Source organism: Homarus americanus, unplaced genomic scaffold (assembly GCF_018991925.1).
Source record: "Homarus americanus isolate GMGI-L3 unplaced genomic scaffold, GMGI_Hamer_2.0 scaffold59495, whole genome shotgun sequence".
Lineage (NCBI taxonomy): Eukaryota > Metazoa > Arthropoda > Malacostraca > Decapoda > Nephropidae > Homarus > Homarus americanus.
In genome coordinates, this window is record NW_024732415.1 from 4,896,304 (window position 1) to 4,924,131 (window position 27,828).

General features: G+C 42.2%; 1 protein-coding gene across 4 annotated transcripts in view; it reads right to left on the bottom strand.

Moving 5' to 3' along the window:
* LOC121868632 overlaps positions 1-27,828 on the bottom strand; it is a 92,472-nt gene that overhangs the window by 16,088 nt on the left and 48,556 nt on the right. For all 4 annotated transcript variants that reach the window (XM_042369465.1, XM_042369466.1, XM_042369470.1 and 1 more), the window contains exons 2-6: positions 11,663-11,810; positions 7,330-7,528; positions 3,373-3,526; positions 2,384-2,684; positions 1,393-1,534 (exon numbers count right to left, since the gene is read on the bottom strand). In XM_042369465.1, coding sequence (XP_042225399.1) covers positions 1,393-1,534; positions 2,384-2,684; positions 3,373-3,526; positions 7,330-7,485 — 753 coding nt within the window. In that variant the 5' untranslated portion in view covers positions 7,486-7,528; positions 11,663-11,810. The remainder of the gene's footprint in view (positions 1-1,392; positions 1,535-2,383; positions 2,685-3,372; positions 3,527-7,329; positions 7,529-11,662; positions 11,811-27,828) is intronic.

Consider the following 27,828-nt stretch of genomic DNA (forward strand, 5'->3'; position numbering starts at 1 on the left):
CCCAAGAAGAACACCGCTTATCCCATAGTAATATTAGGGGTGCCATCGAGTGTGTCGAGAAAGTCAAGCTCCTCCTTTCCGACGACCCTGACGCAAACAGGTATGAAATCTTCACTACCCAGCTGTTGCAGACTATGGAGCCCTACTTCAAGGTTTATCACGACAACATAAACACCAAAATTCATTTGGGGGAGAAATTTGAGTACTGGTAACAAAATTAAAGAAAAAGAGAAAGGTGTACCAAGATACTTTGTAGACTTAAAAAATGTACTGTATATGACAGGGTACCACATGAAATAGTAAAGTGAGCAATGCAAAATTTAGGAGTCGAGGAGTGCTTTATTTGAGTGGTTATGGCATTGTATGAGTGCTCAAGAACTTCTTAGAGTAAAAAGGTATAGGAGTGAATGTGGCAAAAAAAAAAGTAAGCATGTGAAGTCTGGGTGAGGGACCCATGGTGGAAAGTGGAAAATGGCCATGTGCTGTTTGTAAGGAAGGTGTTGACAGTATAATTCAATAGTATGCAGTGAGTGTAGAAGGTGGAAACACAAGATGTGCTTTTTTGTTTCTACTAGAGGTGCACATCCACACAATAATTTGATATTGATACCCGAAACAAAACCCCTTAAGCACTGTGAAATAAAAAAAATAGAGGTTAGGACTGGTCTTGGCTCCTCAGCCTTAAGCCTAAACAAGCTTAGGTTATAGACACAGATATAAGAATAAAAATATATACAGTAAAGAATATAAAAATATATAAAATTTAAATACAAATTATTAAGTTGCTACATTAAACATGTTCTTTCTTCACAAAACTTTTCTGTACAACTCAACACTTTCACCAGCTACAAGAAAGTGTCTTAATGTCTTTAGCATAGGAGGATTAGTCCCTCAACCTGGAGCATTTTAGAACCCGAGTTTTCTCCTCCTCGTACACGTCACCTAAATGATGTTTAAGTACTCTAATCATAACTAGGAATCATCCAGTCCTACTACAATCATGACTCTGCTTGTCCTCACACAACTCATAACATCTTGGTTCAGCTGGAGAATCTGAGATAAGAGACTCTCCCTCACCCACACTATAGTCCAAACTTGGCTCCTAAAAAAGTATATCTCCCAAAGCCACTTTAGGAGCACCTGTGGGCAATAATTATTGCCTTATACTGTAACGATGTGAAGAGCTATTTCCTAAAGTTTTTCAAGTAGAGGGATTTACCGTACAAATCCAATTAAGCTGTACATACCTACGTACTTATACACCACCTGATTAAGTGCTGTGTTGTACAGGGAAGTTACGTGGAGAAATAAGATAAGTTTCCTATCATTGTCTTAATGACTGAAAAAAAAAAGTCGGAAAATGATTTGAACCATCTTTATATGCTCACATACCGTATTATGTTTCCTTTCCTGGGTAGGAGAAAATGCAGCTTGACTTAACAGAGGTTTGGGGGATTCTGGAGAGTTAAGTCCACAGTCTGATGAAGGAGTATGGCAATCACTTTTGTCTTCCACTATCTTCCCTCCACTTAAACTGATGAAAAAATAAAAGAACTAAAGTTTGAAATCCTTTTGTGACCTGTGAAAATCCCACCACAAAACACTCTCTGCTGATCATCAGAGAAGTCAAATAGTTTAGATGGACAAGGCTGGATAAAAACATATGCTACAAGGAGCACTCCCCACCTGCTTGGTATCAGATTCTTAGTTTCCACAAATCAATGGTTGGCTTGAAGCCTCAAGAGGATTAGGGTTAGGCTGTCAAAAGGATTGATTCTGGCTAATTAGCTCTTTCAATTCAAACCTAAAACTGCATAGTCATAAAATGAAGTTCAAACATTTACTAAATCAGTTCCTGCCTGTTTACAATCCCACTAAGGGAGGTGGAAGGGTTACTAAGGCACTTGTTTCTTTTCCTCAGTCATAAAATGATATTTCTTTTACTTCAGTCTTTCCTTTATGACCTATGACTCTTGCAAATGATCTTCCTTGCTTACTTCCTAAAGCCACACTATAAAGATTATAGCTCCCCATGTTAAGAAATCTGGAGATGAAGATTTTATCACAGGACCACGAATATCTAATGGTTGGATTACTGGTATGCAGCATTGGCATGTAACTAGAGACAAGATTCATCAAAGGGAGGAACACAGTCTCTTCTTATCCACACATAGTTTTTAAAAGTAACCAAGAAGATAATAACTTCCCCAACAATGACCTTACATTATTACATCAAAGAGAAATTTATGAGAATTTAAATAAAATTATCCCAAACAATCATTAATAATTACTGTACTTTACAGTAATGCATTACATTAAAAGACGTACATGCTTTTCCTTAGAGAAAAAAGGGGGTTTGGTATAAATTAAAGGTTTTGCTTACCTGTTCATGCATTTAAAGCTAGTATTAAGTTTGCTTTCATCATATAAGTATTTTGGGATATCTTCTTGCTCTTCACTGTTATCAGGAACTGGGCTGGAGATCTGTACATTGAAGCTTTCAATAGGCATCTGATCGTCAATGGTGAACATATTGTCCACGTCATGGATCAGTGTGGACACCTCCTGAAGCATGCATGTGTCATCCTGGTCATGGATGGAGATAGGTACTTCTAAGAGGGGCACACATGTGTCACCACCCGAGGGTGCCAAGTGGGTTAGGTCCTCAGGCTCCTCTTTCAGCACTAAAAATAAAAAAAATATAAAAAATAAATAAATTCAACTTAACTGTTGATTAAATTTAAAGTCACTGGGTTTCATATACAGCTTGTAAGACAACTTGTTTAAAAGTGTCAAGTACACCATGACTTTGCATTATCTATACACAGTACATTAAGAGAATAACATGCTATCAGTGTCTTTAGTTATTTAAAGACTGAAGCAATTATACTTCTTGCCCCAGAAGCACATCACATACTGTATTAGTTAGGGTCTGCAGACATACCCTATCCTGAACACTAAGCGGAAGGATCTGACTTACAAAAAGGGATGGAACAAATATACTATTCTTATGATGAAATTTCTAAAATTAAATCTCATTTAGAAAAAATACCTTCTTAAGAGAAAACTGTATTAAGATTTATGCAAAGACCGGCTCAAGAAAAGTGGTACACTGTACAGTGCTGTACTTCAGGACATAATCTGTGATATGCACAGTACATTACTTTATTTAACAGTGCTGTACTTCAGGACATAATCTGTGATATGCACAGTACATTACTTTATTTAACAGTGCTGTACTTCAGGACATAATCTGTGATATGCACAGTACATTACTTTATTTAACAGTGCTGTACTTCAGGACATAATCTCGGATATGCACAGTACTTTATTTAAGAAAAGCCGTTTCATAAAAAAAAAAATCATGCTTACCAGTACATTTTTGATCATCATCTTCAAATGTAAGATATCCCTTATTCATATCTTTTGTGCGAGGAGTGAAGATCTTGAATGTGGCAGCAACAGGTGGACGTGATGGGGGTGGTGGGTTGACACGTGCCCCTGTACTACTAGCCACCTCCCCAACCTGTAGAAACAATATTAAATTTACAATTAAAAATTAGAGAGCAATGAGTAGAAATCAAGATGGAAGATGATGCAAAATTGCAATGTTACCTTTCACTCTTTCTTCAATCAGATAATATACATTTTAATTATGATACAAATTTGTGTAGTGCACTAACACCACAGTAGTTAATGGTAACAAGAACTTGAAGAACTGCAGTGTAATGCTAAAACATAACCAGCCATTGTATTGTCAGAGAGAAAACACCAAAAACTTTAAATTTAATCAGTTTCAAATCACACTATTTCACTTTCCATCACAATGAAGTAACAATATACAGGTACAGTAGTACAGACTGTACAAGGAATTGTATTACAGGTACAGTATTGTGCTTACAACACAGTACTTACTGTACAAAATTATAATTTCTTGATTTATGAAGTTAAATGGTTTCTTCCAATTTGATAAATCTTAATATTCTTTTGAAAATTTTGTACAGGTTGTACCTCTCTAGTCCGGCAACCTCGGGACCTGACCGGTGCCGGACCATGGTGCCGGACCATGGAAATTCACCCTTTTCCTGGTTAGATAGTGACTTGTGCTTATGCCTGGAAGCACTAGCACCACTTTCTCTGCGTCATGGTCTCTTTGAAGACATATTGAAGGGTTAAATGTCGTATGGTAGCTTCTCAAATTTCGCGAAATTCACCCTTAACGTGATTTTATTGGAACACACAAAAAAATAAAATAAATAAATAAATAAAAATTTTGACGGCGGAAACTTGAATTTCGACGGGTTTGAACGGCCAGCCAACGTGCAGACGACGTGCATAATCGTGTAAACAGGGTCATTTCTCTTATGTACAAAAGATTCATTATTGTTTATTACTGAATGTCTTTTTTATTGAATTAATGTTTATATGTGCAAAATGAGCAATACAATTCATTAATAATACGTAGAACATTAAAACACATGAGGAAATGACACAGCATTGTTTTCGTTGATTACAAAACCAGTGACTGACTGGTTCTACATATAAAACTGAAGAAAGTAAGACCTTGGTTGTAGCTGTAGTAAAATTAATATGGTTGTTTTAAGTAATGTTATTTAATGTTAATAAATGGAACAATAGAAGTAGCTAACGATAATGGTAAAGAAAAAGAGAGATCGCATATGTAAGTGCGCATGCGCACACGTGAAAACATATCGTCATTACTTTACATAAGAATATGAAAGCAACACTTATTTACTGTTCATATATATTTTAATTAATGTTTCTGAATTTTTTTTTATTGAATTAATGTACGTGTGTGCAAAATTAACAATACAATTTATTAATAATATTAGAGGAGACGAGACGGCTGCCGGCATTGTTTATGTTAAAGCTTACGAAACCAGTGACTGATTGGTTCTACATATAAAACTGAAGAAAATAAGACCCTGAGTTTAGCTGTAGTAAAATTAATGTAAAGAATGAATATGGTTGCTTGAAGTACCTGTAATGTTATTTAATGTTAATAAATGGAACAATATAAGTAGGTAACCATTAATGGTAAAAAAAAAAGTGAGACTGCTCGTATGTAAGTGCGCACATGTGAAAATATATCGTCATTACTCTACATAAGAATATGAAAGCAACACTTATTTACTGCTCATATATATTGAAGGGTTAAATGTTGTACTCTGTATAGACAAGCAGAGAGAGAGAGAGCAGCCGAACTGCCGGATGTAAACAAACCTTAATTTCCCGCCGCGTTTTTTTTTTAAGGGGATTAGCCCACCCAGGCATAGGTCACTGACCCACATTGGGGCCTGAGGGGCAAAAATTTAATACTCCTGTAATAATAATAATAATTCAGATAAAAAAAAAAAAAAAAAAAAAGCTGCCTATCTACCTATTGGACAAACTAGAATCGTTCCGGACCACGGGAGTTTCCGGACCACAGAATGCCGGACTAGAGAGGTACAACCTGTATAATAAATGGGAAAATATTACAAATGTCTGTGTTTTCTGTTTTCTAAATGAAGATAACTTGGAAGCACTGTTGTCATGCAAAATCATTATGTTTTCTGTGTACAGATGCAATTGAGTAAACTACAAAATAGAATTTCTCAAACACTGCAAAGATGTACAACTGGTTTTATTTCATCTGGAACAATGAACCTAAGCTCATTATGATTAATAACAACAGAATCATTAGTTTACGGGAAGCTCTTTTTTTCTATTATGGAAAACTTCATCACCATCATCCATTTTCCACAATTGCATGGGTTAGCTGAGATTACCTGATAGCAGCACTCTATGATAGATAGTCTCTTGCAGCCTCTCTTGTCAGGTTTGTAACTTTAATGTCATTTCATACAACCATTTCTCTTGTCATTCTTGGCCTGCCCCTGGCTCTCCTCCCATCCACAATTAGGCTCATGCATCTCTTGACCAGTTGGTATCATCCATTCTCTTCACATGCCTAAACCATCTCAGCCTGCCTCTACACAAAACTTTTCCAATACCCTCAATACTGTACCTAGCCATCCTCTTAGCTCTAAACAGGGTTTCACTTCTTTCAGTGTCATATTGAACATCCACCTCACCATTCTCATTTCAACTCAGTCAAACCTGCCAATGTTTCACTGCCATACAGCATCACACTTCTCATGTCAGTTGTCTTTCTCTTTACATAGAGAGAAGGTCCACTTTCTGTCAATAAAGACAACAACTCTTAAATGTCTAACAGCCACTTCTGGTTCATACAACTGAGCTGGCTTCAGTACCCCTTCCTGCAATGACCATGTCTAGGGACATATCCCCAATGTTCTCCAGCCTTGCTAAGGCCAAATACAGAACACTTATAATCAGCAACATCCTGCAGTTTGCCATCCACTCCACTGCACCTCTTGTGTACCCACCTTTCACACTCACTGCACAATTTTGAGTTGTTGCCAACACCTGTCTTTCAGACAGAACATGATCATTTTCCACTTTTCACCATGAGACCATCACGCATTCTACTAAACAATACTTTTGTTTTTGTCACATTCACTCTCAACCCTCTAATTGTATTCCTTCCTTTCATTTCTTAAAATTTTGTTGCTACTTCAATAGTACAGTAATTGCTACCAGTAATAAGTCATCAGCTTACAACAGCTTCAAGGGCAGACCAGTCCTGAAGACCTGTGATACTACCTCAAACACCATGATAAACAGGAGGCTCAAGACAGACCCCTACTGAACCCTTCTTCTACCTTAAATTTACTATCACAGTAGATTTTGAGCCTGCATATAATGCCATAATCACTTGAACAAGGCACTCTTTGACTCCTAGATTTCTCATTGCCCACTTCACTACACCCTGTCAAATGCCATCTCTAAGTCTACAAATACGACCTACAGTACTGTACAACATTCTTTCCTTCCTTAGATATTTCTCTTGTAGATACTTGCACACTTTAACAAGAAAGCAACATTCCAGTGATACCAGCATATGTACTGTACAGTACAGTATCTCAAAAAAATATCTGCCAGGATGGATCAGATGACTTTTGAAATGTTACATGCAACTCATGATGTCCTGTGAGGGAAGGTATGTGTGGCTCTGTGGAATACTGATCCTACTACATTTGGTAACTGCACATCATATTAATTATGCCCAAATAAATACACACTGTATTGCTTATGTTAAACTAAAAACCAAAGTAAATGCATGTCTCCATATCTATCATCTGTGGTCTCACAATGTTTCACACAGGGTACGGACAGACAGTTTTTTGAGATACTGTACAGTAGAAATTAAACATTTGCTTATGAAATTAATGCTTAGCTTGCCTTTGGCTGTTTGTCTGACTTAGGCAGAGGTATAGTTGGTGTAGCAATACTTCTGACAACTGGAGGTGCAACAACTGTGGCTGCTGAGGCTTTGTTGGACACCTCGCTGCTGCTGCTGCTATTGTTGCTACTGCTGCTATTGTTGCTACTGCACATCAGCTGCAACTCTGACAGAATCTCACCAGCAGATTCAACACCACTATAAAAAAATCAAGATCAATAAATATGATGAACTGATCATGGAAATTCCATTGTATAAACAAGTCAGGACAAGGACAATGGTGTACAATGATCATGTTCTATGGGGTGGACACTAGTCAAACTCTTGGCATTGATGGCTGTTATTCATCAGAGAATTGGTAAAACTTCTTTTGCAACTATTGCCCTTAAAAAGAGGTCTTAAATGTGAAGGTTTGGAGGTACTGAGTGTTGGTGCCACAGTAGCTTGTGTAACCTTGCCTTCATTTGTTTTTTTATCAGACATCCTGGACATTTAAAGTTGTATGTAACTGGCGTAAGATAAGTGTTGCTGTATGGGAACAAAATACAGACAGTTGAACAGGATGATATATACAGACTTGAGTGCACTGAAAAGAGTGAGAGGAAATTGAACTGTACAGTAATATGATGTGGTTGGGGACTGAAAGTACAGTACAAGTACAATACTGTACAGTATAGTCTAAGCTTACGCAGTCAATTAAACCCGTGGAGGTCAGCGCAAAATGAGAAACGCGTAAACGAAATAACAGAACATATGGGATTAAGTAATTGAAATAGAGACTGGGTCGACCCCCAGACTACCCTTTTTCCGACAAAATATGTATGTTGTAGTAAAAATAACATCCTAATTTTATGATGGTATGCACACACAGTTAATATTTAAGAGAAATATCAATAATATTAGGTTTTCAACACTTACGTTAGTAGAAGAGATGGCTGGGCACACGGGGATGGGGGGTTGGTTCCGAGGCAGAGGACAGATTATTGGCCCTCACCTGTATCACTATCCACCACAGAGGCTTGCAGGGCCTTTTTGTCAAACCCCTCAAAATCCATATCCTCACTATCACTGACTTGGGCTGGCTGTGGTGGGTGGCGGGTGAAGAACTTGGTAATGTTTTGTTGACTGGGTGACCTAGCGCGCACCCTGCCCGCGCCGCTTCCCGCGTAAATGATGGAATGTACAGCGTAACTAATAATTGCCGGTCTGGCCAGGTGCCACATAAATGACCAACAGCGTAAAGGAAATCCGCGTAAATCGAGACAATACTGTACTGTATTTGTGAAGTTTTGTGTAGAAGTAGGCGAGATTTTCATGCATGTGGAGAGGATGGAAGAGGTCAACTGGATCAAGAGCTGTACAATTTTGAATATGGAGGGAAGGAGAGCTAAGGGTAGTCCAAGAATGACATGGGGAGAAGTTGTAAGAAATGATCTCAGTGATAAGAACCTAATGAAAACAAGTGCAAGAGATCCTGCAGCATGGAGAGCTGCCATCAGTTAATCACGGCTATCCAACCAGAGGGTGGAAAATGGCCACAAAATGATGATGATAATGTCCTTTGCATAAGTCTAGAATAATTCAGTGGTTCCCAAACTTTTTCATGTGATGCCTTCCCGTCCCTTTTGCTTTTTACTTAACCTTCATGCCTTCCCATTTTTAAAAATTAAATTAATAAATTTTAATCAATTTTATACCCTGTGCTTGTATTTATATTACTTTCCATGTATCTTGTGCATATGAGGTAAGATGGAAATACAGTACAGCACCTGTATACAGTAAGACGATAAGAAAATAAATTTTTCACAATTTTATTGAAAATTTCTGAATAAAGAAGAAAAGAATGTTAGTATATACAAGTGATATCCCTGTTAGCCAGAATAATTGGTGCAGAGCACTTGCGGAATGAGAAATTTCTGGGTAACGAGACGACTCGCTCAAACCCGGAGAAAAATCCCCCATCCCCAGAAATTTTCCGGAAGTTGAGCATTATTTCATCGTCAGAATTTGTTCCTTGACCCATAAAGAACAATTGGAGAGTTTCTGTTAATTTTTTAAGAATTTTCGAAATAATGCACCTGATTTTCAACCTTGGAAATCGTTCCCAAACCTTGAATTTTCCATGTAAGAGGGATTCTGGCTAATGGAGACATTACTTGTACAGTATTTTTTTTCCCACACTGCCCCCCCCCGTCCCCTCATGTACCAACCTTGCACCCCCCAGTTTGGGAACCACTGGCTCTAGATGATCTTCATGGGAGAAGAGGGGGCAGCTGAGTCTCCTTTTCTTAACTCATTTATAAAATGGGATTTCCTGTCTCAATCTAACCTTAATAGCTTCACATCAGATCAAGGAGACTCATGTATCTGAAGCCAGCTAGAAGAAAGAACCAGTTCATCTGCATTATTACCAATCAGATGTCTCCAAATGAAGCTCAAGATCCCCATCAAGAATAATGGACATCATGGAAATTTTTCTCAAAGATATGACTTCAAGATGTCCGTGAGAACTTAAACCCAATTAATGAAGTTTGGCTCCAGGAGTCAAACATCTTCTTAGATACACAGACATTAGAAGCATCAAGCTGAGATTTACAGTATAACCTAAAATCAATGTAGTGAAGAAGTGCTCAGAAAGCCTTAATAAAATCTTACTGCTTACATATTCACAAAGAGGGGGAATCCATGTCTTAATCCTTAAACTAAATCCTCACTAGCTAGCGATAAAGAATGTTCAAGAAAATCTTTGATTGAAATCCTTACATAAGAATTATAAGTCTAGGTTACAATTTGTCCAGCTCAGGGAAGGGCCAATGACAAATATAAGTTCTCTCACAATAGCATGGATCTCTAACATCAAATCACTCTAAAAATCACACTAGAAAGAAAATTCCTCACACAAAAGCCAAATCCAATTTAAATTTGCCAAAAGCAACTTGGAACATAAGTACAGGTCAGATGATCAAAATACAATGTCCTCAAAGTTCTGTGTTGAAAATGGACTTGATAGAATCTAGAAGACAGCTAAAGAAAAACAAATGATAAAGCCTTTATTACAGGTCATTGTAAAGCTCACATAAAAGGTGCTGACACATTAACAGATAAGTCCATCATGTAAATATTTAAAATTCTTTACAGTACTAGCGAATCCAAAAAGCAATTTCAAATAAACCTATAAAACAATGAAAAAGAATACACTAATCCTGAACACCTGACAAAATCTTCATAATTCTTGTAAAAGTCGATAAGATAAAGCCATTGTGATTTAAAGCAAGAAAGAACTGTGCAGAAGATCAAACACTGAGGGAGAGAGAGAGAGAGAGAAGGGGTAACCTGACCACAATCACCCAACAGAGTTACAGTGCAGGCAAATTGGGCATTTGCCTGCCGCCCCAGATCTTGACCGGCCCAAAAATATTGAGTGAATATTTTTTTTACAGTTTCTCTTTTTACAAACGAAATTAGCTTTCTGGACATAGTGTGAGGGTGTGAGATTGTGAGGCTGCTGTGACAGTGTATGCCTGTAAGGGTGTGTGAGGCTGCTGTGACGGTGTATGCCTGTAAGGGTGTGTGAGGCTGCTGTGACAGTGTATGCCTGTGAGGGTGTGTGAGCCTGCTGTGACAGTGTATGCCTGTGAGGGTGTGTGAGGCTGCTGTGACGGTGTATGCCTGTAAGGGTGTGTGAGGCTGCTGTGACGGTATTTTATTAGAATACAGTATTTTCTCGATTTAACTAACTAATTCGAGCCACCCCTTTCCGTTAAATCAAAATTTACGCTAAATTGAATTTCCGTTATATTTGCTCGATTTAGCGAACTACGTAGTTTGCTAAATCGAGTGTTTCAGTAAAAATCCTCGCCCGCTGCTTGGTGTTTGTTTACATCTGCTCAGTCTGTGTCCCGTTTACACATAGTGTGTCGTTCACTGCTACCTGTTGGTCAACTAACTACTGTACTTTGCTTAGACATCATGCTGAAAGTCTCTCAGAAAGGAAGTGGTGTGGGGTAGAAAGTCAAAAGAGTGCAGCTATCAATTGGAAAAATGTTTGGAAATTATAGAAAAATTTAAAACAAACACTGAACCCTCTATGTACATATCATGTGCCTGAGGTGTCTCCATAGGTGTGAGCATATTAATAGAATTAATCTTGATTTAGCAAACTAGTTCACCAAATCGAGTGAAAAATAACGGACAAAATTTCTTCCTCGAAATCGAGAGTTCGTCATATCGAAATCCATTAAATCGAGAGTACACTGTAAGTCCTGGAACTTCAAATCAAAATAAATAAGAGAGAGTCATTGGCAGTATTAGGTGAGAGATGATGGAACTTACCTGACGACATAGTTGAGGCAGACGACGTACTGTGGCTTGTGGTCCTTAGGGCCATGGATGAGGGTGGCCTGAGTCACCAGCCACACGTAGCCACCACCTCGGGCCAGGAACCTGTAGCGGCCAGTTTCCACCTGCCCCTTACTGCGTACTGCAACACAAATATCATGCCTTAGAAGAGTAACTAGCAGTGGACTTCACAAAAAGACAAATACAGTATGTGTGTCACTTCATCACAATTAATACGAAAATGGAAACACATAATTTAGCCATTATCTGCAGAGAATCTGGTATTAGAATGGTGTAGGAATCAGAACAGGTGAGGAATGTGCTGGTATACTATTACTAGGAATTGGGTAAAAATTTGTTTTATCACAATTTCTCCAATTGGTATGATATATTACTTTTTCTAGTGTATTTTGGTAATTGATTCTGACATTTTTTCTTGCGGAAATGAGCCGTTTTGATTTTACTTTTATGAGGAGGCGAAAACACCCAAAAAGTGCCTCATTTCCACAAGACATTACATTCAGAATCGACTAAAAAACACCAGAATATACAGTACCAGAAACATAATTTCTCATACCAAAAGAGGCTACCCTCCTATTATGATGTACCTATCTAAGGAAGGGGGCAATGCAACTTAACCTACTATTTGCCCAGTAAATGCCATAGAAAAAAATCGATTCCAAACTAAAAAATGGGTAAAATTATCGTTTCGGTCATCCACCTATTTCTAACGTAACCTAAGCTAACCAAGTGATAATGGTATAAATTTGAAATACCTAATAGGATATATACGAATATTAACCAGGAATTATCTTAGTGTTGTGGTAGAAGATCGTCGTGACTAGTGCTCGGACAGGAACTGGTGCTGGGACTGTGACTAATGGTAAGACTGTAACTAGTGCTATGGCAGAAACTAGTGCTAAAACAAGAACTAGTGCTATATCTGGGAGCATAACCAGTACCAGGATGGTTAGTAGTGGTAAGAGGGCCTGTTGAGGAGGTTGGGAGGAGTGGTCGCCTTGCCCAGTGGTGGTGGTGGTGGTGCAGTAGACCCTCGGGACCTGTGTGTCCGCCCTAAAGAAACTCACCTGGGACGGCTGGGCGGTGGAATGGCCCATACTCGCCCATTACCGCCACCCTCCTCACCAACACCAACATCACTACCCGGAAGGAGGAGGAAGAGAAGGAAAAAGAACGTTGGGTGTAGAATGGAGATAGACACAAAGAAGGTAATAAGCGAAAGGAAAAACATCTACAGTACATTGCCTCTTCCTACTACTCCCACTCTTGACTCTTCCTCCATTTTGAGGATGGTGGAGGAATGAGAAGAGTTGTGAGGAGTTGTGGTCGGAAGTGTGAGTCTAGTCGTGTTGGTGGTGATGCTGGTGCTCTGCACAGTACTACAGTCCTATAACACTCAGGCAATGCTGTGTCTGCCTGTGTTAAGCCACAGCACCTATTTCTACTCATACTAATCGCTTCCATCCACTTGTCCTTACACTAAACCTTTATCACCCGTCACGGGATTTAATACTAATGATATTAATAATAATTAACGGTTTATTGAAAGAGTTTAATTGGGAAATGGGTCATTTGATTGACAAATAATATACAAGTAACATAAGCGATACAAATATGATATACTGTACTGTATAATAACAAGGTGGGGAGAAGGTCATAATACAGGATATTTCAACAGAGTAACAGTGCAAAAAGGTAAGATTGGCTGGGAGTGAACACACTGGTTGATCACGAGGTGTTGATAAATTTTATAATGGTTGGGACTGGGCTGTTCTTATAGCAATCAGTACTGTATGTGCTCATAGGGGCTGGATGTGGTTGTGGTGCTGAACAGTAATTCTCGGACGAGGGATCTCGGGTGGAGGTAGGGACAGGTGTTGAGGATGGTGCACAAGCTTCTCAACAAATTTGCAGATGAGGTCGCAGTATAACGATTTACTTCTAAAGTAGTAATGTAACAGTAAGACATAGTAATGGAGAGAACATAATATCTCTACCTTTACCAACTGTGTAACTGTTGAGGAGACTGTTACTATGAATATAACAGCTACTTGTGAAACTGTCATATATGTAACAACCTTTCTGGATTGTCACCATTTGTAACAGTCACTTGAGAAGCACGTTACCTTATATTTTAGACATATTAAAATATAGATCAAAGATTATTGGATCTTCTGTAGTGAAATTCAATTTGTAACTTTGTTTGTATTTATTATAAAAGGTTTCTATGTACACTTTCAAAAAGGATCATCAATGTAACTTAATCAGTGTAGTTATGAGTGCTGAATGAGGATGAAAGCTATATTAAATAGTTCTGCTAATTAGGTCCTGTCGATGTGAGAGCGAGTAGGGACCCATCGAGGGAGTACGGAAATATATCCGACGGCCTCCTTCGAGGGAAGACGGAACCATCCACGATGGCTCTCAATAACGTCTTCCTCTAGTCAGGGTTATCAAACTACTGCCCGCAATAGGTGGCCAGAGAGCTGGTTACTTAATGCTTAACTCAGCACCAAGTGACGCGACTTCCAGTGGGCACACCTTATCCCGTGCTCTGAACATGAGCCTCATAGCTAGTGGAAAGCTACAGGGGGTGATAGAGTATATAAGTCTAATGTAATTAACCCATTTATATAAATATAAATACAAGGGCTAATACAGTACATGCTCGTATGGGCTGGATGCAGTTGTGGTGTCGAACAGCAATTCGCGGACGAGGGATCTCGGGTGGAAGTAGCAGCAAGTGTTGAGGATGGCGCAGAAGCTTCTCAACAAATTTGCAGGTGAGGTCGCAGTGATGATCAGAGATAGCCGAGAAGGTCGGTGTGTTGATCGCTTCTTGATATGTTGAGGAGGAGAGGGAGAATACTCTTGCATGCCCTATTCTGCATTTTTTCCAGGTGTTTCTGTTGTGTGGCATTTAGGGAAGAAGACCAAGCAGGAGGGGCATGCAGTAGGTGAGCTTGGGAAGTATGAATGTTGAGTAAGCACTGAGGAGCTTGGGGGCAGGAACTCTGAGGAGCTTGAGTAGGCGGAGGAGGTGAAGACAAAAACTGGAGGATTTGACAATTGTACTGATGTGTATTTTCCAATTTAGTTTGTTATCTACAGTATAGTGATGCCGACGAGCTTGGGAGGTGGGGAAAGGTCAGAGGAGAGGTTGATGAGCATAACCATGGTCTTGGTATGGTTGATGGTGACATAGTTGTTGGTGGCCCTATTTTGGAGGGCGGTGTAATCGGGAGCCGAGTTGTTCACACTGATTCCAATGGTGGAGTCGTTGACATATATCCAGTGAGCAGAGGTTTCTCTTAGGGCAACATTGATAAGCATGAGGAAGCAGAGCAATCCCTTCTTGGTGCCTTGGGGGACGCCACCGCCACAGGCGAGTGACTGAAAAGTGGAGACAGCCCCTCGGATGGCTTGACGTCGGTCACTAAGGAAGTCTGTAAGCCATGGTATAAGACTTCTCCGAAACCTGAGGTCGATAGCTTTGTTGACGATTAAATTGTGGTTGACTCGGTCAAATGCTTTGGTATGTATGTATGTATGTAGGTGTGGTCACTGAGGGCCACCTGATGGTTGTATGACCGTCAACCCTCGCCAAACTACTGAGACTGCTGACCTTGCATTAAGGGATCATATCAGGATTTGTAAGTCGTCATGTTTTTTAGTGTTGCATAGTACAGAAATTCAGAGGTTCAAATTAGACTTAGTAATCATAATCGTCTTATTTCCAAATGAACGCCGACAAGTGCTAATAACAGTGTCGTGACAACTCTGAACCCTTGATATAAAGACCCGAAAGTATTCTTTTTTACGCCACATTTTCTAGATCAGTACAATGGTGTGGCTCCTAAAGGAATGATTGCTCGTTAATGAGTGTGGAGACAGCACACTGTATATTAAGCCTCGGTACACAAGGAGGCAGGATGGTCGCTACTGCTGTCGACCGCCTTCACTTCCTGTAGACTTAAGTACACATATACAGCTAGGTGAAATAGGAGCGCCTTGGAATCAAACCACTGACACCCAGGACAGAAGGCAAGCTCTGTATCCACTCAATTGCTGAGCTTCTAGTAAGGTACCGAAAAAAAAAAAAATAGGCAGAGCTTTGCAAGTGTCTTTGCTGGGCAACATTGTCACACGTCATACAACTCCAACGACAAAACGAGGAGCTTGTATAATAGCGAGGCTACCAGCGGCCCAGACATCGCCACAACTTAAGTCACGAGTCTCAGAGGTTCCTATGGTAAATAATTTCTGCTCCACCCCTTCGCCCCACCATCTTCAGTAAAACCTCACAGCACTTTTAAATGTACTGTATTTCACTGTTGCTCTGCATAGTAACTAACAAATCATATGGTTTCTCACATCCCAGCTCAAGGTAAATTCGGTGCAAAAAACTCTGAGAATCCACATCCTGATAAACAAAGATCACTATTAACGGGAAACATGACATAAAAATCTCTTAGGCTTGAAAGCCCTGGCAGACAAGAGGCAATTTTTGTTAAAAGCGGCGACCCTGTTGAGTGTTGACACAGTAAGAAGACCCGCCACTTAACCCCACCCCCTCCCGGTAACGTAAGGCTTCCCCTCCCAGTAACATAAGGCTCCCCCCTCCCAGTAAGACCCGCCACTTAACCCCACCCCCTCCCGGTAACGTAAGGCTTCCCCTCCCAGTAACATAAGGCTCCCCCCTCCCAGTAACGTAAGGCTTCCCCCTCCCAGTAACGTAAGGTTCCCCCTTCCCAGTAATGTATGGCTCCCTCCTCCCATAAAAACAGCGCCTGCACCAGCAATCAATAGTGCCTAGCGTTACCCACCACCCAGCAATAACATGCTGATGGAAGCTACGCCAGATGAGCGCTCACCCAACCTTCCAACTAAGGTGGCAATCTTTTTACAGTAGAAGCTCGCGTCCTCATATGGACCGCTGGTACGAATTGGAATAAGTATTTATTATTTTTCAAATTGAGGAAAAAGTAAAAAAAATCTTTCTAATTTGTGTGTGGGTGTGTGTGTGTGTGTGTTAAGTGATAGCGCTGGGCTTGAAGACGCACACAATAGAACTCGTTACACGCACACAGCTGCTTTGCAGGCACACAGCTGTTTCTCGTGCACACACACACACACACGAACATGTATTGTGCTAACGTGGTCAGCAGTGTGTTGAGCACCGAGTCACAGCATTTATTATATATTATTAACCATAAGCGCAAGTTATTAAAAAAAATGCACGAGAGAGAGAGAGAGAGAGAGAGAGAGAGAGAGACACACACACACACACACACACACACACACACACACACACACACACACACACACACACACACACACACACACACACACACACACACACACACACACACACACACACACACACACACACACACACACACACACACACACACACACACACACACACACACACACACACACACACACACACACACACACACACACACACACACACACACACACACACACACACACACACACACACACACACACACACACACAAAACAAAACAAAAACACACACACATCCTTGACCACCGAAGGGTCAAGACGTACCTGGAGCGAGGTCAACTGTTAAGTTGGCCCATACCAACCCCCTCCCCTGAACCACTTCTCCCCACCGGAGTATCAACAGGTTCTCCCCAGAAGTTACAATTTCATTTGGGAAAGGAATGGAACCAGTGTTAAACAGAGGTGAACATTGGTGAACAGTGCTTGAGTCAGTGAGAACAACTCAACAGTAAAAGTCATATTTAAGTTAACCTTCACACAGTGAGGTCCCAGGTACCCAGTGATAACGGCCCGTGAGACCCAACAACCGGCGATGTGTTAATCCGTCTACGATAGGAAGGCCTGGGGCCACACCTCACTCATATAACACCATCTGTGAGGGAATTACTACACCACGTCAAGTCCCTCATAACACCATCTGTGAGGGAATTACTACACCACGTGATGCCCCTCATAACACCATCTGTGAGGGAGTTACATACACCACGTCAAGTCCCTCATGACACCATCTGTGAGGGAATCTCACCTTACCATCTGTGAGATTCGTACACCCACGTGATGCCCTCCTGCCACCATCTGTGAGGGAGTTACTACACCACGTGAGGCCCCTCGTAACACCATCTATGAGGGAACTACTACACCACGTGAGGCCCCTCATAACACCATCTGTGAGGGAATTACTACACGTGAGGCCCCTCATAACACCATCTGTGAGAGAGTTACTACACTACGTGTTTGCTGTTCAACACCTACATTAATCTGAATGTTCACTGTATGTTCCTTTACCTTTCTCTAATGAAGGCTTTTGTTAAACCACCAATGTATGTAATAAGTCATTTATGTCCAATGTATATTTTCAGCCTTCGGGCTGCAGAACTTTTTCAATAAACCGTTAATTATTATTATTATTTTTTATTATTGCACACATCCTTGACCACTGAAGGGCTAAGACGAACCTGGCACTCCTCTGGGAGCAGCCAGGTCAACTGTTAAGTTGGTCCATACCAACTCCCTCCCCTGAACCCCTCCTCCCCACCGGAATATCAACAAGTTCTCGCCAGAAGTTACAATTTCATTTACTAAAGAATGGAACCAGTGTTGAACAGAGGTGAACAGTGCTTAAGTCAGTGAGAACAACTCCACAGTAACAGCTGAGTCATACCCAAGTTAACCTTCACACAGTGAGGACCCAGGTACCCAGTGATAATTGCCCGTGAGACCCAACAACAACCAGCGATGTGTTAATCCGTCCACGATAGGAAGGCCTGGGACCACACATCACTCATATAACACCATTTGTGAGGGAATTTGTACACCAAGTGATGCCCCTCAAAACACCATCTAAGAGGGAGTTACTACACCACGTGAGGTCTCCCGTAACATCATCTGTGAGGGAACTACTACACCATGTGAGATCCCTCCTAACACCATCTGGGAGGGAGTTACTACACTACGTGTTTGCTGTTCAACATCTCAGCGCACATGATCTACGTGACCTCCACTGTAATCATTAATCTGTATGTTCCTTTACCTTTCTCTAGTGAAGGATTTTGTTAAACCACCAATGTATGTAATAAGTCACTTATGCCCAATGTATATTTTCAGCCTTCGGGCTGCAGAATTTTTTCAATAAACCGTTAATTATTATTATTATCATTATTATTACAGGTAGGCGGCCGTGATGGGTGTATCCCGACATTCAGTCAACCCCCGGGGAGGGGGGGGGAGCTCCCTAGGGGATTTAGGCGGAAAGGAAAGGAGACAAATAGGAAAATGGAGAGAGAGAGAGAGAGAGAGAGAGAGAGAGAGAGAGAGAGAGAGAGAGAGAGAGAGAGAGAGAGAGAGAGAGAGAGAGAGAGACACTGACTGACTTTGTAGCTGTGTGCTAAACCTAAATGAACCAACGTGTAATCATATTCTCTCTCTCTAGGTGTATGAAACAGCACTGGAATATCAACAGTTAGTGGTGTATGTATCAACAATTAAGTGTGGTACATTAACAGTTGGGTGTGGGTCTTTACAGTGGGCGGGTGAGCGTAAAGGCCTTGCAGTTGGTGGGGCCCCCAGGATGGTGGACTCCAGACAAGGTTCTTCACTACAGGGTTGGCGTCACACACACAACACCCAGCAACTCCACAACTTTCCTAAAAACCTTACTCCTTATACCCGTGAGTATAATGTGTACGTAAAAACATACCAAAATATATCCAGATGTCATAGTTTTCATTTCAGGAAATTGTTAATAGGATAATTACCTGGGCTGTAGTGTAAATGTGAAATCCAGAGACAAAACTTCATTCCCTTAAGTGTTGGAATACTGAGCAACGACCAGGAAGGCGTTGTGAGTTAGTGCTCTATATGTGTGCGAGGTGAGGGTAAGGATGGGGCCACGAGAGGACACGACTGGTACTGCCACACTCCTTTATTGTTAGCGGCCACAACACGCGCCGACCTGCCATCACCATACACTGAGTTACGGCAAAATACAGAGGTGGTGAGCAGCAATGGTGGTAATGTCAGGGGGCGGCAGGGGTGGCGAATGTCAGGGGGGCGGCAGGGGTGGGACGCAGGCGTGGTGACCCACTTTATCGGCGTTATCGCGTCCTGAGGGCAAGCCTCGCGTGGCTCCCAGAAACTATCAGCCCCTCGAGGACACCTCCAGGCCACTTCCTGGCTCGCCCTCGGCTATTCACAACGATAGTGGTGGGTCAACAGGCGTGGTTCACCCCACCAACACTTGTCTCACTCTCAACAGGCAGCAACTCTCCTCGCTGGGTTGTAGTTGTTACACATTTACAAAGTTTATTTAAAAGTATCGGTACAAATAATAATTAAGTACAGGTACAGCAACTGACTTGTGATAGAGGCATCGTAAAGTTGATGCCGTAGTTTACATGTTATACAAATGTCGCTACATCGTACTGTAAGCTCACACAGCAGCTGGGTCTGGAGGCCCACCAACACCAGCATCACTGCTCCCTCGACAGGCAAAGGTATTTTAAACCTACACATAGTATAACATTTCAGTCAAGCTTCCCCTTAATATTGAAAGGTGAAATACCCTGCAAGTACGACACAACTATTGTAAAAAGGTACAAGAAGTAAGAGTTTACCATTAACAGTGGCATCACCACAACACTACACGGGAGACACAGCCCCTACACTAATAACACAACACAGGGACCATCGAACTCATTTGATAACTTGTTGAAATCCACTGTATAGTTGTTAGACCTACTGAGTTTACAAGTGACGTCTGGAAGGACGTAGGCATGCATTCCTAAGTTGTCCTCCAGCGGGGGCGGAGGGCAACGAACTTTCATGGCTGGCATCACTATCTATAAAGGTTACATGGCTGGCACCACTAACTATAAAGGTGGCATGGCTGGCACCACTAACTATAAAGGTTACATGGCTGGCACCACTAACTATAAAGGTGGCATGGCTGGCACCACTAACTATAAAGGTTACATGGCTGGCACCACTAACTATAAAGGTGGCATGGCTGGCATCACTATCTATAAAGGTTACATGGCTGGCACCACTAACTATAAAGGTGGCATGGCTGGCACCACTAACTATAAAGGTGGCATGGCTGGCACCACTAACTATAAAGGTGGCATGGCTGGCACCACTAACTATAAAGGTTACATGGCTGGCACTACTAACTATAAAGGTGGCATGGCTGGCACCACTAACTATAAAGGTTGCAGACATGGCTGGCAGCACCACTAACTATAAAGGTGACATGGCTGGCACCACTAACTTATAAGGTGGCATGGCTGGCACCACTAACCATAAAGGTTAGCATGGCTGGCACCACTAACTATAAGGCATGGCTGGCACCACTAACTATAAAGGTTACATGGCTGGCACCACTAACTATAAAGGTGACATGGCTGGCAGCACTAACTATAAAGGTTACATGGCTGGCAGCACTAACTATAAGGTTAAGCATGGCTGGCAGCACTAACTATAAGTACATGGCTGGCACCACTAACTATAAAGGGTTACATGGCTGGCACCACTAACTATAAAGGTTACATGGCTGGCACCACTAACAACTATAAAGGTGACACTGCACCACTAACTATAAAGGTGAAATGGCTGGCACCACTAACTATAAAGGTGGCATGGCTGGCACCACTAATTATAAAGGTGGCATGGCTGGCCACTAACTATAAAGGTGACATGGCTGGCACCACTAACTATAAAGGTGACATGGCTGGCACCACTAACTATAAAGGTGACATGGCTGGCACCACTAACTATAAAGGTGACATGGCTGGCACCACTAACTATAAAGGTGACATGGCTGGCACCACTAACTATAAAGGTGACATGGCTGGCACCACTAACTATAAAGGTGACATGGCTGGCACCACTAACTATAAAGGTGACATGGCTGGCACCACTAACTATAAAGGTGACATGGCTGGCACCACTAACTATAAAGGTGACATGGCTGGCACCACTAACTATAAAGGTGACATGGCTGGCACCACTAACTATAAAGGTGACATGGCTGGCACCACTAACTATAAAGGTTACATGGCTGGCACCACTAACTATAAAGGTGACATGGCTGGCACCACTAACTATAAAGGTGACATGGCTGGCACCACTAACTATAAAGGTGACATGGCTGGCACCACTAACTATAAAGGTTACATGGCTGGCACCACTAACTATAAAGGTGAAATGGCTGGCACCACTAACTAACTATCGATCCGGGATCTATATTAGGTTCAAGTGTCAATCGCTGACGGTGCTCCAATCCAGTCCATGAGGAGACAATTCTCTCTCTCTCTCTCTCTCTCTCTCCCGACGTAATCATGTCTCTCTCTCCGTCTCTTTCCCGGACTCTCATCCTACTTTTACGCCTCCAAGTGCCTCGCCGCCACCATTAGTCTTCCCCTGGGGTGTAGCAGCCTGCCTCACCCCGGGGCCTTAGCACATAAGGGAAGACACAAGCCATTGTGATCAATCTTGTGTGGCAGCTCTCTCTCTCTCTCTCTCTCTCTCTCTCCTCAATATTTTCCCTTTTCGTCAATAGGGTGTAAGGGTGTGAGGGATCAGTGTAAGAGTGTGAGGAATCAGTGTAAGGGTGTGAGGGATTAGTGTGAGGGTTCAGTGTAAGGGTATGAGGGAGAGAGTATGGCAAGGATTATGATCTTTGAATATTAAGGAAGGCAGTATAACATCCCCGTCTCTCCCTCTCTCCTCCTCCTCCTCCTACTCATTTGAGGTATCGATTTCAGAACAGAGGAGGAGGAGGAGGAGGTGAAGATGGAAGTATAGGAGGAGGTGGAGAAGATGGAGGTGTAGGGGAAGATTGGGGAGGAGAAGGAGGAGGAGGAAAAGGAGGTGGAGGAGGAATTAAAGGGGGAGGTGGAGGAGGAGGATACACAACAACAATGAACACACTAAGTTAGGTTTATGTTAGGTTAGGTTAGGTTAGGTTAGGTTAGGTTAGGTTAGGTTAGGTTAGATAAAGCTAACCTAATAATGTAAGATACTCCTGCTTGCTTGGGATGTAATCTGAATGAGCAGTTTCCCAGCAAGATGGCGTTCCTTAGGTCAGTTAAAAACAGAGTCAGCCGGAGTATAATGAACAGTGTCTGCAATTCCCTTCTACCCGACGATGACAGGATATTGGATGTTACGTCAAACACCGCTTATACCCGCCCGCCTTCTGCTGCTGTTGCCTGGGTGTTGTTCATCTTGTATTACACGCCAGGGTTCATTAAGCAGGGCCTCACGTGCTACCAGTTGCTGTAAGGTCGTGTTAACTCGCTAATAAACTCTTGTAAAGTACTGAAAGTGACACACACACACACACACACACACACACACACACACACACACACACACACACACACACACACACCATCTGAGAAGGAATTACTACACCATGTGAGGACCCTCATAACACCATCTGTGAGGGAGTTACTACACTACGTGTCTGCTGTTCAATACCTCAGCGCACTTGATCTACGTGACCTCCACTGTAAACATTAATCTGTATGTTCACTGTATGTTCCTTTACCTTTCTCTCATGAAGGTTTTTGTTAAACCACCAATGTATGTAATAAGTCATTTATGTCCAAAATATATTTTCAGCCTTCGGGCTGCAGAACTTTTTCAATAAACTGTTAATTATTATTATTATTATTATTATTATTATTATTATCATCATAACACACACACACAGCAACACCACGCCATTACAACCCAACCTAACCTAACCTAACCTAACCTAACCTAACCTAACCTAACCTAACCTAAAACAACCTAACCTACTCTAACATACCCTAATCACCCAAGGTAGTATTAGGTGAGATAAGCAGGGGAAGGGGGGTAATACAGAAGCTAGGAGGTGTAAGCAGGAGGTGATACAGTAAGCAGGGAGGTGATACAGTAAGCAGGAGGTGATACAGTAAGCAGGGGAGGTGATACAGTAAGCAGGAGGTACAGTGATACAGTAAGCAGGAGATACAGTAAGCAGGAGGATACAGGCAGGAGGTGATGGTAATACAGGCAGGAGGTGATAAGGCAGGAGGTGATACAGTAAGCAGGAGGTAATACAGTAAGCAGGCAGTAGGGATACAGTAAGCAGGAGGATACATAAGCAGGAGGTGATACAGTACAGGAGGTGATACAGTAAGCAGGAGGATACAGTAAGCAGGAGGTATACAGTGACAGTAAGCAGGGAGGTGATACAGTAAGCAGGAGGTGCAGGTACAGGGAGGTGATACAGTAAGCAGGGGAGGTGATACAGTAAGCAGGAGGTGATACAGAGGAGGGATAGTAAGCAGGGAGGTGATACAGTAAGCAGGAGGTAAGCAGGGAGGTGATACAGTAAGAGGGAGGTGATACAGGGGAGGTGAGTAGGGGAGGTGATACAGTACAGGAGGGAACAGGGGAGGTGCAGGCAGTAAGCAGAGGACACAGTAAGCAGGGGAGGTATACAGGCAGGAGGTGATACAGTAAGCAGGAGGGCAGTAAGCAGGAGGTAATACAGTAAGTACAGGGAGGTGATACAGTGAGCAGTAAGCAGGAGGTGATACAGTAAGTAAGCAGGAGGTAATACAGTAAGCAGGGAGGTGATGGCAGTAAGCAGGGAGGTGATAGTAAGCAGGAATACAGCAAGCAGGAGGTGATACAGTAAGCATGAGGTAATACAGTAAGCAGAGGGAGGGTGGATACAGTAAGCAGGAGGTAAGGGGAGGTAATATAGTAAGCAGGAAGGTGATATAGGTAGCAGGGAGATAATACATTACAGGAAGTGATACAGTAAGCAAGGAGGTATATACAGTAAGCAATGCTAGCAGGGCTACAAGGAGGATGGATATATGGAACAATCTGCCTGGGGAAAGAGGGAGGCAAGGAGGAAGGGAAGCGGTGTGATCTGGTTGATCGGAGGTTCCCAGTGCCAAGTTCTACACTCCCTGGATGCTGGGTGACAAAACCCAGCTGGTGCCTTTCACGCCCCCCAGTTGGTTCCTCCACCCCCAGCATCCCCTCACCCCCCAGCTGGTACTCCTCACCTCCCCCAGCTGGTGCTCCTCACCCCCGCTGGTGCCTCCCCATCTAGTTCTACCTTAACACCCCACCCTGACCACCACCTCACCCCGCCCGCCGTCAGCCACGCCTGGAGGACAACTTGACACAATACACCCGCCCTTTTACCTCCCATTGTTACTGTTATTGTACCCAAACTGGTGGTGACCTTGGCCCGGCCACTGAACCCGGCCAGACCCTACGTAACTGGCAAGGCCCTACGGAACTGCACATATCTTATGACCAGACCCCACACTACTAGACAGACCCCACACTACTAGACAGACCCCACACTACTAGACAGACCCCACACTACTAGACAGACCCCACACTACTAGACAGGCCCCGCACTCTTAGATAGGGCCCCCACACAATGGCCTTGTTCCAAACAGTGAGTATTGGTGGTGGTAGGTATGTCCCTCACCTGTCATGAGTGAGTCAATGAGGCAGGTGGTCCAGGTGGATACACAGGTGGTGCACTGTGAGAGCCACAAAGGCGTTGATTGGCGGCCACGCTCACCTCTCTCTCGCTGTCCGTTTTTCTTTCTCTGATAAAAAAAACGTTGCCTAATATTATTTTTTTCTTAATGCCTGGCACACTGGGAGGTAGAACACGTGAGAGAGCGAAGAGTCAGTAAAGAGGCGGAGCGGCAGGAATGACAAAGTTGTTGGCAATGGAGGAGAGAAGCCCCGGTCTCCACACAAGTGAACACAGGGTTATGAGACCCGCTTACCACCACCACCACTACCAAAACTACCACCATCACCACCATTACCATCTCCAACCACTCACACTACCACCACCAACAACAAAGCAACAATAATAATATCGACATATAGTATAAGTCATACAAAGACCAGTTATAGTTAGAAAACTGTACTTGAGGGAGTTGGCAAATCACTCCCCTGTCACTGAAGTGTCTTTTTGAAACTTGTGGCCTTAAATACATAACAGAAGCAAGTATTGTGAATACACTATCGTCATGTATGTTACACCTACACTATCATCATGTATGTTCCACCTACACTATCATCATGTATGTTACACCTACACTATCATCATGTATGTTACACCTACACTATCATAATGTATGTTACACCTACACTATCATCATGTATGTTACACCTACACTATCATCATGTATGTTACACCTACACTATCATCATGTATGTTACACCTACACTATCATCATGTATGTTACACCTACACTATCATCATGTATGTTACACCTACACTATCATCATGTATGTTCCACCTACACTATCATCATGTATGTTACACCTACACTATCATCATGTATGTTACACCTACACTATCATCATGTATGTTACACCTACACTATCATCATGTATGTTACACCTACACTATCATCATGTATGTTACACCTACACTATCATAATGTATGTTACACCTACACTATCATCATGTATGTTCCACCTACACTATCATCATGTATGTTCCACCTACACTATCATCATGTATGTTACACCTACACTATCATCATGTATGTTACACCTACACTATCATCATGTATGTTACACCTACACTATCATCATGTATGTTACACCTACACTATCATCATGTATGTTACACCTACACTATCATCATGTATGTTACACCTACACTATCATCATGTATGTTCCACCTACACTATCATCATGTATGTTACACCTACACTATCATCATGTATGTTACACCTACACTATCATCATGTATGTTACACCTACACTATCATCATGTATGTTACACCTACACTATCATCATCACGTAAAGGTGGATCACAGTAATGCAAAGATGTTAACATTGTCGTCAACATGTGGGTTACGAAATGCCAAAATTGTTGGAAAGAAATGTGAAATATTGACATAGTGCACACCAGTCAATTTACTTGTCGTATCTCTGTTGGTGGTAATGTTCCTAACAGTAAAGATATAAACATGTCGTGTACATTTCACAACAATCACTAATAATATCACCATCTCATTATCATCATCAATAATATAAACAAACCACATCAGGAACAATACACCGTAATTGTCCAGAAACCAAACATTTTAATGGTGAGGCTTTCTATTATTATCTCGCGGACAAACCAGCTGACCCGTCCACACACTAAACACACACAAGTATCCAACACTAAAGCCTGCATAACAAGTCACTAAATCTTCATTAACACAACATTTTACGGATCACCTGAAGAGTAACCCTCCCCCCACAGCTTATTTCAATTGATGAGGAAACACCTTAATGCTGCCTACAGGGGTTAGGTTAGGTTAGGTTAGGTTAGGTTAGGTTAGGTTAGGTTAGGTTAGGTTAGGTTAGGTTGGGTTGGGTTGGGTTGGGTTAGGTTAGGTTAGGTTAGGTTAGGTTAGGTTAGGTTAGGTTGGGTTGGGTTAAGTAAGGGTGTTTAATCATCAGACGAAACAAACCGGAGTGCTAATCTTCATGTCCTCTCATTCTACTTCCGCCTCAGAGTTATTTTCACTACACTGTTGCCACGCTAAACATATTAGTGCCTCATGACTGTGTGCTAGATCTATTTTGTTTCCACCTCGACCTTGTTCACTTGGAGATTATGTTAGACTAAGTCACTTGTCAAGTATATTTAGACTTTGTCATGAGCTAAAAAAATTTACATAATGAGAGAGAGAGAGAGAGAGGAGTGAATACGAGGGAAGGAAGAGATGGAGGATGGGAGAGGGAGAGATATGAGGGAGGGGGGGGATTAGAATACGAGGGAGGTTACCAAAGGGAGGAGATAAAAGAGGAAGGGTGAGATGTGGAGGGGAGGGGAGAGGAGGGTGTAAAGTCCGAATAACCCTCTCCTTCCTCCTCCCACTCCCTTCTCCCCCTCCGGTAGGTGAAGCCCCCCCCCCCTCCACCTCATCCTGACGCGTCCAAAGAGAGAACCAATTTCCTCACAATCTCACCCTGAATCACAGCATCTTACGGCTCAATCACAGCATCTTACGGCTCAATCACAGCATCTTACGGCTCAATCACAACATCTTACGGCTCAATCACAACATCTTACAGCTCAATCA